The sequence below is a fragment of the Hylobates moloch genome, unplaced genomic scaffold (genome assembly GCF_009828535.3).
Source record: "Hylobates moloch isolate HMO894 unplaced genomic scaffold, HMol_V3 SCAFFOLD_13, whole genome shotgun sequence".
NCBI classification, from domain to species: Eukaryota; Metazoa; Chordata; class Mammalia; order Primates; family Hylobatidae; genus Hylobates; species Hylobates moloch.
This window is the reverse complement of record NW_026652288.1, coordinates 40,145,638-40,164,987: the sequence shown is the minus strand read 5'-3', so window position 1 is coordinate 40,164,987 and position 19,350 is coordinate 40,145,638. Positions and strand designations below refer to the sequence as shown.

At 38.5% G+C, this 19,350-nt stretch overlaps 1 protein-coding gene across 4 annotated transcripts in view; it reads left to right on the top strand.

Moving 5' to 3' along the window:
- The window catches only part of ZNF568 (zinc finger protein 568), a 90,046-nt gene that overhangs the window by 377 nt on the left and 70,319 nt on the right, over positions 1 to 19,350 (top strand). Inside the window, exons 1-4 of one of the 4 annotated variants that reach the window (XM_058426314.1) lie at positions 343 to 623; positions 734 to 803; positions 5,737 to 5,996; positions 8,233 to 8,291. In XM_058426314.1, the coding sequence (XP_058282297.1) occupies positions 5,963 to 5,996; positions 8,233 to 8,291 (93 nt within the window). In that variant the 5' untranslated portion in view covers positions 343 to 623; positions 734 to 803; positions 5,737 to 5,962. Of the gene's footprint in view, positions 1 to 342; positions 624 to 733; positions 804 to 5,736; positions 5,997 to 8,232; positions 8,292 to 19,350 lie in introns of those variants that run through there. The other 3 variants (XM_032173136.2, XM_032173137.2, XM_032173135.2) reach the window with 3 other exon arrangements.

Here is a 19,350-nt window from a genome sequence, read left to right as displayed (position 1 = left end):
TGGCATAGTTGCTTACGGCTTGAAAAACACTTATTTTCTACTGATCCTCCCTTCTTGTTGGCCACTCCTCTGTACTCTCCTTTGCTGTTTTTTTTTACCTTAGTAGCCCTTGGCCCTTTGTAGTTTTCCATTATTCCTTGGTGAACTTTTCAGGTTCATTGTTGTCTTATGACTTGCTGCTTTTATGTATATTAGTTAGCTATTGCCATGATGATAATTATGTCTAAAAACCACCCCTGAACTCAATGCCATACAACAGCAAGTCCTTATTCTCCTGTTCACAGGCTTGCGCACTGACTGTGTTCAGCTGATCTAGGTGGGGCTTGGCTGAGTGGATAGGCTGCATGACGAGTTAAGATCTGCTCCGCATGTGTTCTTTCAGGGTCTCAGGCCAAAAGGACATTTGTTGCCAGGGCATGCTCTGCTCCTGATGGGTCCACCAGAACACAAGAGAGATTACCTCAACCAGAGCAAGTCACATGGCTAAGCCTAAAATCAATTATGCCCACAGTTGGAGAGCAAAGTTACCTGGCAAAGAGTATGAATAATAATCTATTACAGGGTGTGAGGAATTGGACTAAAATTCCAGTGTACCACCTTAAGAAACATACCTCTTTATCCTGGTGAATGCCTTTTAGTCCGGGTTCTCTTTTATCTGATAATATTGCTTTTCAAGTTTTATTGTATTTCTTAAGAATTTCATTTTCTAACCCCCTGTGTCTTTATGTTTCAGATCTGTGTCTTGTAAAGAGCATATTGCTGGGCTTACATCCGATTATCTTGTTTGACTGTTATTTTAATAGGTGAGTATAATTCAGTGGCACTTATCATGATTGCTCATAAAAAATGTTTTATTTTCTATTGTGCCTTAAACATTTTTTGACTGACATATAATAGTTGCACATATATCTTTTTTTATTGTACAAATTCACCTTATCCCTTTTTCTCCCCTAGTTTGGTTTCTGCTATTATCCTTTTATTTTTAATATGCATGCTTAACAAAACTCAACCTTAAGACTTTAAAATACTTGAACTCCAAAATATCCGCCAATTTCTGTGTTATTCTTGTCTATTATTTTCTTCTAGTTTTTGTTGTTGTTGTTTTGTTTTGTCTTTTTGAGACGGAGTCTTGCTCGGTCGCCCAGGCTGGAGTGCAGTGGCACGGTCTCAGCTCACTGCAAACTCTGCCTACCGAGTTCAAGCAATTCTCCTGCCTCAGCCTCCTGAGTAGGTGGGACTACAGACGCGCCACCACGCCTGGCTGATTTTTTGTATTTTTAGTAGAGACAGGGTTTCACCATGTTAGCCACCGTGGTAGATCTCCTGACTTCGTGATTTTTCCACCTCAGCCTCCCAAAGTGCTGGGATTACAGGCGTGAGCCACCATGCCCACCCTATTCTCTTCTAGTTTTAAATCCCCAAATTATTAGTAGTAGCTCATTTATTCTATATACAGTTTGTATCCAGGAGGGGTTGGTTTCAAGACCCCCCATGGATACCAGAATCCACAGATGTTCAAGTCCCTACATCCTTCTGTATACATTAAATAATCTCTAGATTATTTGTAATACCTAATACAATGTAAATGCTATGTAAATCATTGTTACATTTTATTGTTTAGGGAATAATGAGAAAAAAATCTGTACTGTACGTGTTCAGTACAGACACAACTATAGTAGGCCTAACTATATTTTTTATCTGAAGCTGTTTGAATCTGAGGATGCAGAACCCATGGATAAGGAGGACCAGCTGTATACATACATGTATATTTAATTGTGGTAAAATACACAACATAGAATTTACCATCTAAACCATATATAAGTGTACAGTTCAGTGGCATAAAGTACATTCACATTGTTATGGTACCATCACCACCATCCATCCAGAGAACTCTTCTTCTTGCAAAACAGAAACCCAGTACCTATCAAACAATAACTCTGTACCCCCTCTTTCCCCCGGCCTATGGCATCTACCATTCTACTTTCTGTCTCTGAATTTGACTATTCTAAATACTTCATATAAGCAGAATCATATATTGTTTGTCCTTTTGTGACCCTGATTTAACTTAGCATAATGTCCTCAAGATTCATCCATGTTAGCATGTATTGGAATTTCCTCCTTTTTTAAGCCCGAATGATAAGTATGTCATATATGGATAAATATTTTATCAATTTATTCATCATTGGACACTTGGTCTGCTTCTACCTTTTGGCAATTGCAAGCGACACTGCTACAAAGATGGGTATACAACTATCTGAGTCCCTGCTTTCAGTTTTTTATATATACATGTGGTAATGTCTGTTTTTAATCTTTGATTGTCATAGTGTTTTTGATAATGACTGAACCATTTTATCAGCATATTTTTGAGCACCTACTGTGAATATCAAAAACAGACAAAAATAAGTCCTTGTTTTCACGGAGTTTATGTTGAGGGGGGTGGGTTGACAGTATACATAACTAAATTATAGTCATGTGCCATATATGTATGGACTATATACATATATGACAGTGGTCCTGTAAGACAGTGGTCCCCAGCCTTTTTGGCACCAGGGACTGGTTTTGTGGAAGACAATTTTTCCAGGGACTGGGGGATGGGAGGGTTATGGTTTCAGGATGAAACTGTTGTCCCTCAAATCATCAGGCATTAGATTTCTATAAGGAGCAAGCAACCTATATCCCTCGCATGCCCAGTTCAAAAGAGGGTTCACACTCCTGTAAGGCTGTAGTGCCACCACTGATCTGACAGAAGGTGGAGCTCAGGCGGTAATGCTTGCTCACCTGCTGCTCACTTCCTGCTGTGTGACCTGGTTCCTAACCAGGAACCAGTATGGTACCAGTACCGGTACGTGGCCCAGGGGTTGAGGACTGTAAGATTATAATGGAGCTGAAAAATTCCTGTCACCTAGTGACTTTCTAGCGAATATAACACTGTAGCACAATACCATTACTCGTGTTTGCAGTGATGCTGCTGTAAACAAACCTACTCTGCTGCCAGTCATATAAAAGTATAACATAAAATTATGTACAGTACATAATACTTGGTAATGATAATAAATATGTTACTGGTTCATGTGCCTACTATACTATTCTTTTTATCATTACTTTGGAGCATATGCCTATTTATTTAAACAAAGTTAACTGTAAAACAGCCTCAGGTCCTTCAGGAGGTATTCCAGAAGAAGGCATTGTTGTCATAGAATGTGATAGCTCTGTGTGTGTTATTGTCCCTGAAGATCTTCCAGTGGGGCCAGATGTGGAGGTGAAAGACAGTACCAATGATCCTGGACACTGTGTAGGCCTAGGCTAATGGATGTTTGTGTCTTAATTTTTAACAAGAAAGTTTAAAAAGTTAAAAAAAATTTTTTAAGAAGATAGCTTATAGAATAAGGATATAAAGAAAGAAAATATTTTTTGTACAGCTATACAATGCGTTTTAAGCTATGTTCTACTACAAGAGTCAAAAAGTTTTAAAAAATTGAAAAGCTGGCTGGACGCAGTGGTTCACCCCTATAATCCCAGCACTTTGGGAGGCCGAGGCGGGTGGATTACAGGAGGTCAAGAGTTAGAGACCTGGCTGACCAACATGGTGAAACCCCGTCTTTACTAAAAATACAAAAATTAGCCAGGCATGGTGGCAGACGCTTGTAATCCCAGCTACTTGGAGGCTGAGGCAGGAGAATCACTTGAACCCAGGAGGCTTAGGTTGCAGTTAGCCAAGATGGTGCCATTACTCCAGCCTGGGTGACGGAGTGAGACTCCATCTCAAAAAAGAAAAATATGAAAAGCTTATAAAGTAACAAAGTTATAGTAAGCTAAGGCTAATTCAACAATTTGAAGAAATAAAAATTTTATAAATTTAGTGTAGCCTAAGTGTACAGTGTTTATGAAGTCTACAGTAGTGTACAGTAGTGTCCTAGGCCTTTGCATTCACTCACCACTCACTCACTCACAGCAACTTCCAGTTCTGCAAGTTTCATTCATGGTAAGTGCCCTTTACCAGTGTACCATTTTTTATCTTTTATACTGTATTTTTACCATTTCTCTCCTGTGTTTAGGTATGTTTAGATATATAAACACTTACCTTCGTATTGCAGTTGTCTACAGTATTCAGTACAGTAACATGCCATACAGGTTTGTAGCCTAGGAGCAATAGGCTATACCATATAGCATAGGTGGGTAGTAGGCTATACCATCCACATTTGTGTAAGTACACTTATATTTGCACAATGATGAAATTGCCTAATGACACATTTCTCAGAGCATATCTCTGTTGCAAAGTGAGGCATGACTGTATATATTAATAGTTTGTTAGAAAGTGATCACTGTTGGCCGAGCATGGTGGCTTATGCCTGTAATCCCAGCACTTTGAGAGGCCGAGGCCGGCAGATCACCTGAGGTCAGGAGTTCAAGACCAGGCTGACCAACATGGAGAAATCCCATCTCTACTAAAAATACAAAATTAGCCGGGCTTGGTGGCGCATGCCTGTAATCCCAGCTACTCAGGAGGCTGAGGCAGGAGAATCACTTGAACCCAGGAGGCGGAGGTTGCTGTGAACTGAGATTGTGCCATTGCACTCCAGCCTGGGCAACAAGAGCGAAACTCCATCCAAAAAAAAAAAAGAAAGAAAGTGATCACTGTCATGAAAAAAAAAGTGAGCGTGTGATGGGTATTAGGAGGATATCTCAAGCATAGCACTTCTCAAAACTTATTATAACTGAATGTTTTCTGTTTTATTTGTTCTATCATACAGGGCAAAAATTAGTCTATTTTGTTACATATATTTTTTTTTACCCTTTACCTAATAAAGATTCATAGCAGCTGCTAAATTCATATATCTTAATAGTCATTTCATATATTCATCCAATATTATTGTGACATGAGTATAATTGTCATTTCAGTTGAAGAGTCTTGGAATTCTAAATTGCAATTCTGCCTTAACTCAGTCGTCAAGATAATACAGAAATGGAATGGAATAGCTGATCTTTGAATGAAACTCTCTTTTATGCCAAATTTGGGGTTGCTACAAATCTGGGTGTTTTTTGACTCAGGTTTATATCTGTCACCTCATCAAGCATACAACTTTAGACACACAGAAGATATCTAAAGAACAGATAGGTAAACATCACTTGGTTTACACCTCTGGTCAGTGTGTCCAGAGTGTATGAATTACAAATAAGGAAGATTAGTGTTTGAGGCTGTATTATCTATTAGTGTGTAACAAATTACCTCAAAAACTAGTGGCTTAAACAACAATAAACATTATCTCACAGTTTCTGTGGGAAGTGTCTTCACTGGGTATTTTGGCTTGGGTATCTCATGAAGTTGCAGTCAGGATGTGAGCAGGGCTGCAGTCATCAGAAGGCTGGGCTGGGGCTGGAGGATTCACTTCCAAGATAGCTGGCTTCCAAGTTAGTGTTAGCTGTCAACAGGAGGCCTCTCCCTAGGGCTGGTTGAGTGTTGTCATGGTATGGCAGCTGGCTTCCCTCGACGTCCATGATCCCAATGTGCAAGACAGAGGCCCTAATGTCTTTTATAACCTAACCTTAGAAGTCACACACCATCATTTCTGCAATATCCTATTGGTTATGCAGGTCAAAGGTACTCAGGGTGGGAGGGATCTACAAAGGCACGAATACCAGAAGATGGTGATCACTGGGGGCCATCTTGGAAGCTGGTTATCACAGGGAGCCAATGAGAAGGCACCAGGTAAATTAGATTTATATCCTAATCCACAGGTCCTGGCTCCACAAGGATAAAACACATCTGCAGTGCAAATAGAAGTCTGAGGAACAGGTGTCTATCATGGAAGGAGACCTGACCTGAGACCTGCCTTAGAGGCTGGAGAGTCCTGAAAGAGAGTGGACCCTGGAGTTGCTGGAGCTTGTCTTGACCCTTCTGCCCAGAGCAGGCAGGGTCTGAATGACATCTTAATCTTCAGTGATCAGCAATAGCTGTGTGGCAATGGAGCGTTTGAGCCACATGATGGAAAGGAAAGGTGAGGTGGCTCATAGGTGGAGCTTAGGATAGAAAGGCTCTACATTTGGGGACAGTGAAAAGAAATTTATTACTCCTACTGAGAAAGGTCACATGTGTTAATTGACTGTGCAGGGGAGACATTTGTTTTTAATCATATTCATTTGACTATTTGATTTTTTAAAATAAATTTTGAAATGCAATTTTTATTTCTTAAAGAGTATATTTAAGTATATCTTTAAATGCTGTACTGTTACATAAACAAAAGCTTCCTGTTGCAGCCATCTTCGTTCCCTGTACTCATTCCTGAAAGGCAACCACTTTGAACATTTTTGTCTCAATATTCTGGTATTCACCTCCTTTTTTCTAAATAACATTCTTATACTGCTAATGCTTGATTTCTCAGTTTTAGATATTTCCTGTTGATTTTTGATAATGAAGTTAAGGATTTAGCTCTCTTTCACCACCTAACCCCTTCTGTTTTACCTCCACCCCAACACACTCTTCTCCTTGCCCTTCTTTCTAATATGGTATTATTTTTTGGAGGTTGAAGGTTGACCAGATGTCAGGATCTGTAAGCATTTTCTTTGGGCTAGTCAGTTTCCCCAGCAAGAAGTCCTAGATTTTGCTTGAGAAGTACAAGCCAGAACTCCTGCTTTTTGGGAGACAAACGACGGAAGTGAGCATGTTGGGCACCTCATCTTGCAATATGAGAACTTTAATTCTTTTCTCTCTGCATCGCTTCAACCCCACCTTTATCTGCATCTGGTAGGCCTGAAATCCAGAGCTTGTATTCAGTATATCTAGAGAAAGAATCTTTAATTTTTTTCTGTTGCCAATGTGAGGGAAATGTGACTATGCCATGTTGGGTGAAAGAAAACATCAGGTGGTTTTAACATCTTTTTGTGACATCTTACATTCGGTTTTATGTTTTTCATCCCTACTCCCAAACTCTAGTCCACAGAATTAATGAGTAGCTCCATTCCTGAACCTTTCTAGGGTCCTGTCATGGCTTCCCCACCCTCCTTCCACCTTCACTTAAGCTTCAGTTTTCTCTGGTTAAGTTAGATACAACTCATTTGTCTGCTCTCTAGCTTCCCACATTTTGTTGACAGCTCTTATCTGTGGAAATCTTCTATATTCCTCGTCCTTATGAGTTTTAGCCTCCTTTTTTCCTTTATTAACATTATGATTGGTTTGGGAGAGAGTGGAAATACTAATAAATGCAGGTATTCAGGCTTTTATTTTTAACCAAAAGGCCCTGAATTTTTTAGGGTAAAAAATAAATCAAGTTTTTTAAAAATGTCTTTAGAATCATGACTGTATTGCATTCTATCATATGAATGTTCCACATTACCTATAGCCAGTATGATGAAGGTTTTTTTCTAAATTCTTTTTTTTTATGGGGAGATAAAGTCTCGCTCTGTTGCCCAGGCTGGAGTGCAGTGGTGTGATCTCGGCTCACTGCAACCTGCGCTTCCTGGGTTCAAGCAGTTCTCCTGCCTCAGCCTCCCAAGTAGCTGGGACTACAGGCGTGCGCCACCATGCCCGGCGAATTTTTGTATTTTTAGTAGAGACGGGGTTTTGCCATATTGGCCAAGCTGGTCTCGAACTCCTGACCTCGTGATCCACCCGCCTTGGCCTCCCAAAGTGCTGGGATTACAGGCGTGAGCCACTGTGCCTGGCCCTAAATTCTTTATGGTTAAAAAATAACATTTTAGGCCGGGCGCAGTGGCTCACGCCTGTAATCCTAGCACTTTGAGAGGTCGAGGCAAATGGATCACTTGAGGTCAGGAGTTCGAAACCAGCCTGGCCAACATGGTGAAACCCCTTCTCTACTAAAAATACAAAAAAGTTAGCCAGGCGTGGTGGTGGATGCCTATAATCCCAGCTACCCCGGAGGCTGAGGCAGGAGAATTGCTTGAACCTGGGAGGCAGAGGTTGCAGTAAGCGGAGATCAGGCCATTGCATTCCAGCCTGGACAGCAGAGTGAGACTCCATTTCAAAAAAAAACATTTTAAAGATCATCCCAATCTTTAAATTTTTGGGGTATCTATTATTATGTACTTAAGATAAACTTCCTGTTAGAAATAAAACAGCAAGATTCTAGGGAGATAAAATATTGCCAATAGATTCAATGGGAACTGCATACTTAGCCCTCCATAAATCCCAGGTCTTATAGCCACTTGCTACTGAAGATTTCTATATTCCTTTGTCTGAAACTTTGAAGCAAATCTGTTTCGTTTCTCTTCCCTCAGCTTGGTGTTCTCAGGAGTCTGCCCTTTCCGAGGAAGAAGAGGATACAACCAGGCCTCTTGTACGTCTTAAGCATTTATTTGTTTCCTGCATTATTTTGCAGTGCAGTTACCGTGGGTTATTGTAACCTACCAATATGTTGGAAAAAATGAATTGATGAAAATCAAAGTGAGAAAAAATACAGATAGAAAATTAGAACCTGGGGAAATTTGAGATACGGCTATGCAGAAGCAGGTACATACAGAATTATTAAAGTTGAGTTCAAGTTTAAATATGATCTGGAGAGTCAAAGCAAACTGGGACACTGAAGTTTATTCCCTAAGTCCATAAGTTACACCGTTTATGAGGAAAAACTTAAAATTATTTAAGTAAAAGGCTTTTAATTGGCACCTTGGTCAAAAAGAAACTCTAAAATACAGTTGGACTTCTGTGTCTGTAGATTCTGCATCCATAGATTCAACCAACTGCAAATCAAAAATACTTGAAAAAAAATGGGTCATTGTATCTGTACTGAACATGTACAGACTTTTTTCTTGTCATTTTCTAAACAATATAGTGTAACAACTATTTACATAGAAATCACATTATATTAGGTTTTACAAGTAATCTAGGGATGATTTAAAGAGTACGGGGGGATATACATTGGTTATGTACAAATCCTACACCATTTTATATAAGGGACTTCAGCATCTGTGGGTTTTGGTATCCGTGGGGGGTCCTGGAACCAATTCTCCCTGGTTTCCTAGGGACGACTGTAATTCCTTAATTCTTACAATTTTTAGCTTAGCTTTTAAAAGTCAGTCTTGGCCAAAGTTCAAAAATTTAAATTACCTGGAGGAGTAAGTGGAACACATATCTTTCAAATGGTCTTACGTATATATTTTCTTCAATTGAGTTTTTAATCCAAGTTGAGCTAAATTATACTAATATTCTATGGCAAAGTCTTATAGTTCTGATATCCATAGCTTTTCACATCTTTTTTATGGTCTCAGAAGATAGTCTTCATCCTCATCTTACAAAATTACGTATTCTCTGCTCTTGATTCTTTTTGTTTCCACCTGTGAAGTCACTCACACACCTATATTTTGAATGTTTTCTGCTTAACTGCCTCTTTTTACTCAGCTTATGTCTTTCACATCATGAAACATACACACATACTTCTTTTGACCATATGATCTTATGGCTCATCCAGTTACTTCTGTTGGCGCAGTGGCCTAGACAAACCTCTCTGGCCCTAGACAGGCTTGAGTTTAAATCTTGGCTCAGTGACTTACGAAGTGCATGACTGTGGACAAGTTTCTTAATCTTTTCGTGACTCAGTTACATCATCTGTAAGTCTGTAAATGGGGATAATAATGGTATTTATCCCATAGGAATGTTGGGAGGGTTAAATACATGTAACAAGTACCCCATAAATGATAGGCATTGTTATTTTTTTCTCAAATATTTTTGGTCTGCCATTGGTTGAATCCATGGATATTGAACCCACAGATATGGAGAACCAACTGTTACAGCTTTATTGAGTTCTTACTATGTGCCAGGTGTATTGTGCTTTACATAGCTTATTTCATGTAATTATTATCAGAAATCTATGAAGTACATATTATTTAAATTTTTTAAGATAAGGGAAATGAAGCCCAGAGGTTAAGAAGCTTACGTAACATCGTGCATCAATGTGTTATAAACCCAGGATTCAAATCCATACAGTCTGACTCTAGGGCCCACACTCTACAATACTGTACAGATGGAGGCTCATTATGAGTGAAGAAATACAAAAGCCAATTACCTGTTCGTATTGTTTGTCTATTTTGTAATAATAGTTTTTTCTGTATTTGAAATTAGAATATTTTAAGAATGTCTGTTTCAGTATTAGGACTCAGGATTTATGCAGCTACCTTCTCCCAATCTGTCACTTTTATGTTATTTTTTGTTGTATAGACACTGAAGTTTGGATAGTTACATTTAGTGTATGATAAATATGTACACATAATAGAATTCAGTCAAAATATGCAACTATTAATATTTTGTAATCTTTTTTCATGAGTTGCCAATGTTGATCTTTTCTAAGATATCTTTCCTAATTAATATTAGATCATAGAGATAATCTCTGTTCAAAGCTTTGTTTTCCATATTTAGTCTTTAATCCAACTGGATTATAATATTGTAATTGGTTTGAGATAGGAAGTTACTGATAATTCTATTAGTAGAATTATCTTTGCATGTAGAAGACCAGTTGTTCCAACACCGTTTATTAAGTAGATCTTTCCTTTGTGATGCCACCTTTACTGTATACATACATGATGGTTTCTAGGCTTTTACTTTTTCTTTAATCTATTTGTCTACATTTATATCAGTACCGTATTTGTGTGTGTGTGTTTTACATTGGTTTAATTACAATTACTTTATATGGGCAATGATTTTACCGCTTCTTTATGCACACACATTATTCTTAGTTTTTCAAAAATTTTTCAGCTACTTTGGGACCTCTGGGCTTCCATTTGAATTTTAGAATTAGTTTATCTAGTTCTAGGAAGAAATCCTATTGGGGATTTCCACTGAATTGCACAGACTAATTGGAGAAGAATTGAGCAAAAAATACATATATATATAAACAGCTATATATATAAAGATATAGATATAGAAAGATATACATGTATGTGTGTGTATAGATATAGATATAGATGTAGATATAGATATAGATATATTTTTTTGGTGATGAAGTCTTGCTTTGTTGCCCAGGCTGGAGTGCAGTGACACGATCTTGGCTCACTGCAACCTCCACCTCACGGGTTTAAGCGATTCTCATGCCTCAGCCTCTCAAGCAGCTGGAATTACAGGTGTACACCACCACGCCTGGCTAAGTTTTTGCATTTTTAGTAGAGATAGGGTTTCGCCATGTTGGCCAGGCTGACCTCAAGTGATCCACCTGCCTCAGCCTCCCAAAGTACTAGGATTACAGGCATGAGCCATTGCACGTGTCCTGAAATATATTTTCTGTCACAATTAAAGATGTTTCCATTTAAGGGAATCTATTAATATAAATTATTATATTCAAGAGAAAAACAATCAGATCTATAGAGCTGAAAATTTTTTTAACTCAGAACCTGTAATTTCAAAAGGACCTATTTATAAAGTAAAAGAACATTTTCTTATGATATTTTAAGAAATTATTCACATGCATACAACACATATCTACGTGCAGATAATAAGCTAAAAGCTAGTACCATGTTTACTTGTAAAAATTAGGCACTTTCCTACTAGTCAGGAACACAACCAGCTTGCCAGTGCTACCACATTTATCTACTACAATTTTGTATGCCTAGACATAAGTAAGGGGAGGGAAATGAAGTAAAAAGTGGGATGGTGCATTCAAAATTATGATATCTAAGTGATACAATTATGTTTTTAGGCAACAGAAGAGAAACACGAGAATGATTGAAATATGGACACAAAATTAATATACAAAAATCAATACCATTTTTCTCTATAAACCACACCATCAAAAATGAAATAAAAGAATGATGCTCAGACTAGAAAAAAACCCAAAAGAAAAAAATAAATGTATGTGGTGTACATGGGAGAATGAAACCTTCAAATTATTACTGAGATAGAGGATTTGAACAAATTTTTTAAATACCCTTTTTTGGATAAGATCCATCATTATTAAATTAATGTAAATTGTCTTTAACCTACACAGATTTATCAGAATCTCAATAACAATTCTAAATTATTTTTCTTAGAATTAGACAAGTTTATTCAAGCCGAGTCTAGAATATGTTTGAAAAATAAAAACATGCAGAATGGCTGGGAAAAGTATAAAAGAATGTCATGTGCCATGCTCTAAGTTTTTAAAAGAAGAATATTTGTTTAATGCTTACGTAACTTTAGGGAAAAAAAATTTTATAAAAAGTTGCCAGTCAGCATATACACCCAGAACTGACTTGTAGTTATCTTTATTCTCTTGCTGTAAACTTTGTTATTTTTAAAAATTATATTCTATTATGTATCTTAAAAGTGAAGAAAGTGAGGCATGGTGGCTCACACCTGTAATCCCAGCACTTTAGGAGGCTGCAGCAGGAGGATCACTTGAGGCCAGGAGTTTGAGACCAGCTGGATCAATACAGCAAGACCCAGCCTTTACAAAAAATTTTTAAAAATTAGCTGGGTGTGGCCAGGCATGGTGGCTCATGCCTGTAATCCCAGAACTTTGGGAGACAGGCGGGTGGATCATGAGATCAGAAGATCGAGAACATTCTGGCTGACACGGTGAAACCCCATACAAAAAATTAGCCGGGTGTGGTCGTACACGCCTGTAGTCCCAGCTACTTGGGAGGCTGAGGCAGGAGAATCACTTGTACCCAGGAGGCAGAGGTTGCAGTGAGCCGAGATCGCACCACTGCACTCCAGCCTGGGCGACAGAACAAGACTCCGTCTCAAAAAAAAAAAAAAAAAATTAGCTAGGTTTGGTGGCTCACATGTGTAGTCCCAGCTACTCAGGAGGCTGAGGCAGGAGGATTGCTTGAGCTCAGCAGTGAGTCTTCATTGAGCTATGACTGTGGCACTGCTCCAGCTTAGGTGACAGAGCGAGACCCAGTTTCAAAGAAAAAAAAAGTGAAGGAGAGGAAGGTGCTGTGGTACCAGCAAGAACATTGGAAATGTTAGTGCCTCTTGCCAGGGGCGGAAGTGTATTCATGTTTTTTTTTTTTATTCCATTTGATGGGAGAAGGAATAAAACTTAATGATATGAACTGTGAATTTATGTTTTTTAAGGTTCGAACCCCTATGTTTCTTGCTATTAATACGGAATTTCTTAACGTTTGTATGTGAAGAGAATCAACATCTTGGGAAAATAGACCCTATTATAAAGACTGACTCATCATTTTATACAGTCAAAAATTAAAACATATTTTACTTCTTGGTATTTTGTTACTTATGGCTTTTGTCAGGGATGCAATCTTTTTTTTTTTTTTTTTTTTTTTTTTGAGACAGAGTCTCGCTCTGTCGCCCAGGCTGGAGTGCAATGGCACAATCTTGGCTCACTGCAAGCTCCACCTCCTGGGTCCAGGCCATTCTCCTGCCTCAGTCTCCCGAGTCGCTGGGACTACAGGCGCCCGCCACCACACCTGGCTAATTTTTTGTATCTTTAGTAGAGATGGGGTTTCACCGTGTTAGCCAGGATGGTCTCGATCTCCTGACCTCGTGATCCACCTGCCTCGGCCTCCCAAAGTGCTGGGATTACAGGCATGAGCCACCACACCCGGCCAGGGGTGCGATCTTTTTATATGAGATTTATGCTAAGTTACTAGAGTTGGTGGGAAAATGTTTTTGTGCTGATTTCTTAGCACTAATTTAAAAAATGTTTTATCTTTTTGTAGTTTTCCTCTATCTTTGTTGTGGTGTATATTCTATAGGGATTATCTATTTCTGAAACATTCATCAGTTGATTATTGTGTCAAGCTCTGTTTTGAGTCACATTTACTGTGTTATTTAGTCTTCACATCAACCCTTTAAGGAGAATTCCACTTTATAGATGAGGAAACTGAGACTCAAGTTTGGCTATTTGTCAAGGTAACACAATTAGTAAATTTTGAAGGCAGAATTTGAACCCATGACGTTGGATACCACAGCCTATTAACTGGTAAAACATATCTAAACCCAGCTCCGTTTTGAAAGTTTAGTACTTTAACATTTTTTTTCAGTCAGAATTGTGTCAGTCACATGTCTGTTCAGCCCTTCTGCTGCTTTTGTGAATAGAACAACAGGCATTCATTCTTATCCTTGGGGTCTGCAGGTTAACTATGTGGGCATCTCTGCTTTGGGCTGCAGATCAGCTGTCCTTGGCTTAGGCTCCACGGTGGTTTCGTGTCTGCTCTGCATATATTCATTCTGAGTTTCAGCTGAAATGGCTCAGCGTCCTGGGCCAAGGTCTTCATTTGCTGTCTCACTGCAGCACATGAGCCAAGGTAAAGGGTGTAAGCAAATTTCAAGCCTTTGCTCACATCATGTTTACTGACATTCCTTTTGCCCAACAAAGGGCTCAGACAAGGCCCACATTAGTAGATGGGACATTAGTACAGGCAGGAAGTGAAGACTCGCTGAATAATCAATTTATCACAGTAATATTTTCTAACGGAATTATTTTTTGTTGAGTTTGTTTTTGAGACCAGGCCTTGCTGTGTTGCCCAGGCTGGAGTACAGTGGCATGAACTGGGCTCAGGTGATCCTCCCACCTCAGCCTCCCGAGTAGCTAGATGATAGGCATGTGCCATCATGCCTGGCTAATTTTTTTATTTTTTATTTTTCGTAGAGATGGAGTCTCACTATGTTACCCAGGCTGTTCTCGAACTCCTGGCCTCAAGCAGTCCTCCTGCCTCAGCCTCCCAAAGTGCTGCGATTATAGGTGTGAGCTACTATTCCCAGCTTCACTGAGATTTTTTAAACTTTAAACATATTGAAATATAGTCTTATAACTTAAAAAAAACTTTATTAACATATAAGTCACATACTATAAAATTAGCCCATTTAAAGTATACAATTGAGTGGTTTTTAGTGTGTTCACAGAGTTGTGCAACCATCACCATAATCAATGTTAGAACATTTTCATCACTCTGAAAAGAAACCCTTTACCTGTTAGCTTTCACTTCCTATTTTCCCTCAAGGCTCTGATGTAGGCAAGAATAAATGATTTCTATCTCTATGGATTTGCCTATTTTGGACATTTAATGTAAACTGAGTCATATGATAAACTGTTATCCTTTGTGACGCCTTTCACTTAGCATTATGTTTTCAAGTTTCATGCGTTTTGTAGCTTGTACGAGTACTTTTTATTTCTGAATAATATTCTATTGTAGGGATATACTACATTTTATTCATTGATTAATGGAAATTTGACTCATTTCCCCTTTTAGGCTATTATGAATAATGCTGATAAGAACATTGATGTACAAGTTTTTATGTGGTCATATGTTTTCACTTCTCTTAAGTTTGTACATAGAAATGAATTTGCTAGATCATATGGCAACTCTATGTTTAACCTTTTAAAGAACTGCCCCACTGTTAGCCGGGTGCAGTGGCTCACGCCTGTAATCCCAGCACTTTGGAAGGCTGAGATGGGCAGATCACCTGAGGTCAGGAGTTCAAGACCCACCTGACCAACATAGTGAAACCCTGTCTTTACTAAAAATAAAAAACAAGTAGCTGTACCTGGTGGCACATGCTTGTAATCCTAGCCGTTTGGGAAGCTGAGGCAGGAGAATCACTTGAACCTGGTAGGTAGAGGTTGCAGTGAGCCAAGACCACACATCATTGCACTCCAGCCTGGGCAACAAGAGCGAAACTCCGTCCCCAGAAAAAAAGAAAAAGAATTGCCCTACTGTTTTCCATAGCATTTGTGCTAGTTTACATTCCCACCAGCTGTGTATGAGGATTCCAGTTTCTCCATCAGCACTTGTTCTTATCTGTCCTTTGGTTATAGCTGTCCTAGTGGGTGTGAAGTAAAGCTCATGAGATTTTCATTTACATGTACTGTATAACTTGTGATGTTGAACACCATTTCCTATGTTTGTTGGCCATTTCTATTAATATATCTTCTTTGAAGAATTGTCTATTCAGAGCCTTTGCCCATTTCGAATTGGTTTGTCTTTTGATTATTGAATTTTTAAGAGGGCTGTACATACTCAAGTGTCTCATCAGATAAATGATTTGGAAATATTTTATCCTATCCTCTGGGTCGTCTTTTCACTTTCTTCATGATGTCCTTAGAAGCACAAAAATTTTTAGTTGTTCTGATGTCCATTTTTGTTTAATTTTCTTTTGTTGCTTGTGCTTTTGGTGTCGTATCTAAGAAACCATTGCCTAATTCAAGGTCATAATTTACAACTGTGTGTTCTGAGACCTTTTTTTTTTTTTTTTTTTGTATCTCTTACAGCTAGATCTTTGATCCATTTTGAGTTAACCTTTGTTTATGGCATGATCCAATTCCATTGCCTTGCATGCAGATAGTCCAGTTGTCCCAGCATCATTTGTTGACAAGACTATTCTCTTCCCCGGTGAAGTTTTCATCACCATTTATTATGATGTGGGAGTTTTGTAGTTGCCCTATATCATGTTGAGGAAGTTCCCTTCTTTTGCTTATTTGCTAATTTGTCATGTTGGGTTTTTTGGTTGTTGTTTGTTTGTTTGTTTGTTTTCAATGATAAAAGGGTGTTGGATTTTGTTCACTACTTTTTCTGCATTTACTGAGATGATCTTATGGTTTTTGTCCTTTATTATATTGGTATAATGTATTACATTAATTGATTATCAGATGTTAAATTAATATTGCATTCTCCTTGGGTAAATCCTACTTGGTTATGGTCCATAATACTTTTTATATGTTGTTGGATTAGGTTTGTTAGCATTGAGGATTTTTACCTCTCTATTAATAAGAGAGAGTGGGCTCTGGTGTTTTTTGGGGGGCGGTGCGTGTGTGTGTGTGTGTGTATGTGTATGTGTATGTTTGTCAGGTTTTAGTATTAGGGTAATACTTGCCTCGTAAAAGCTGTGTCCCCTCCTTTTTATTTATCCTCTTTGTTTTGGAAGAGTTTGTAAATAAGTTAGTATTAATTTTTTTGTTGTTTGGTAAAATTCACCAGTGAAGCCATCTGGGCCTAAGTTTTTCTTTTGGGTAGTTTTTTTTTTTGGTTTTTTTTTTGTTTGTTTTTAGTAATTCAGTCTCTTGTTACAAGTCTTTTCATCTTTTCTTTTTGTTTCAGTTTAATCACTTTGTGTCTTTGGAGAAATTCACTCATTTCATCTACTCCAGTTTGTTGGCATATATTTATTCATAATATTTCTTTGTATTCCTATTTACTTCTGTAAGATTAGTAGCAATGTTTCTTCTTTCATTCCTGATTTTTGTATTTTGAGTCTTCTTTTTTGTTAGTCATATTTGTCCATTTTGTCAATTTTTAGTTTTATTGATGCTAATGTTTTTCTAGTCTAACTTTCTTTGAGTTCCATTCTAATGTTTGCTTATTTTCTTTTGGTTACTTTGGATTTAGTTTGATTATCTTCTAGTATCTTTTGTTTTTTTAATTCAGACAGAGTCTCACTCTGTCACCCAGGCTGAAGTGCAGTGGCATGATCATGGCTCACTGCAGCCTTGATCTCCCAGGCTCAGGTCATCCTGCCACTTTAGCCTGGTCCCCCAAGCTCCCAGTAGCCAAGACTACAGGCATACACCACCACGCCCGATTAAGTTTTTGTATTTTTTGTAGAGATGGGGTTTCACCATGTTGCCCAGGCTGGTCTTGAACTCCTGGGCTCAAGCAATCCGCCTGCCTCGGCCTTCCAGAGTGCCAGATTATGAGCACGCCCAGCCCTCTTCTAATATTTTAAGGTAGAAAGTTACTTTATTGATTTAAAATCTTTCTTCTTTTTTAATAAAGTGTTTACAGCTATAGGTTTCCCTCTAAAACTTGCTTTAATGGCATTCCATAAGGTTTGCTATGTTGCACCCTCATTTTCTTTTACCTCAAAGTATTTTGTAATTTTCATTGTGATTTTTTTGAGCCCTTGGTTATTTCAGAATATTGTTTAATTTTTACATATTTTTGAATTTCACAAATTTCTTTTTGTTAGTGATTTCTAATTTTTATCCATTGTCATCAAGGAACATACTTTACACAATTCTCTTAAAATTTATTGAGGCTTTTTTTTTTTTTTTTTTTTTGAGACAGGTCTTAAGCCGGGCGCGGTGGCTCACTTCTGTGATCCCAGCACTTTGGGAGGCCAAGGCGGGTGGATCACGAGGTCAGGAGTTCAAGGCCAGCCTGACCAATATGGTGAAACCCCATCTCTACTAAAAATACAAAAAGTAGCCAGGCTCGGTGGCAGGTGCCTATAATCCCAGCTACTTGGGAGGCTAAGGCCAGAGAATCGCTTGAACCTGGGCAGCACAGGTTGCAGTGAGCCGAGATCGCTCCACTGCACTCTAGCCTGGGTGACAGAGTGAGACTCTGTCTCAAAAAAAAAAAGAGACAGGTCTTGCTGTGTTTCCCTGGCTGAAATGCAGTAGCTGTTAACAAACATGATTATGGTTCACTATAGCTTTAACCTCCTGGGCTCAAGTGATCCTCTTGCCTCAGCCTCCTGTGTAGCTGGGCCTATTGAGGCTTCTTTTATAGACTAACATATTTTCTATCTTGGAGAGTGCTCTATATACACTTGAGAAGAATGTGTATTCTGTTGAGCGGTGTGTTCTTTAGGTGTCTGTTAGGTCTGGTTGGTGTATGGTGTTTGAGTCTTCTATTTTCTTGCTTATAATATGCCCAGTTGTATCCATTATTAAAAGTGGTGTTTGGGCTGGGTGCAGGGGCTCATGCCTGTAATCCAGCACTTTGGGAGGCCAAGGCGGGTGGATCACGAAGTCAGGAGTTAAAGACCAGCCTGGCCAAGATGGTGAAACCCCATCTCTACTAAAAATACAAAAATTAGCCAGGTGCGGTGGCAGGTGCCTGTAATCCCAGCTATTCGGGAGGCTGAGGCAGGAGAATTGCTTGAACCCGGGCAGCAGAGGTTGCAATGAGCCAAGATCATGCCACTGTACTACAGCCTAGGCGACAGACTGAGACTCTGTCTCAAAAAAAAAAAAAAAAAAAAGTAGTGTTTGGAGTCTCCAAAAATTATTGTTAAAGGTGTCTGTTAGGTCTGCCAGTTTCTGCCTTCAATTCAATTCGTATTTTTGCTTTATGTATTTTAAGACTGTTAGATGCATATATAATTGTTACATCTTTCTGCCAGATTGACCCTTTTATCATTATAAAATGTTCTTTAGTAACAGTTTTGTTTTAAGTTCTATTTTGTCTGATATTCATATATCCACTCTAGCTTTCTTATGGTTGTTTGTGTGCTGTATCTTTTTCCATCACTTTATTTTCAAGCTATTTGTGTATTTGAACCTAAAATGTATTTCCTGTAGACAGCATGTAGTTGAATTCTGTTTTTCTATCCAATCTGACAATCTCTGCCTTTTTTTTAGCCTGTTTAGTCCATTCAGAGTTAATGGTGACACTAAAATTATTGGGCTATGTCCACCTTTTTGTTTTCCATATGTCTCGTGTCATTTTTTGTTTCTCCTT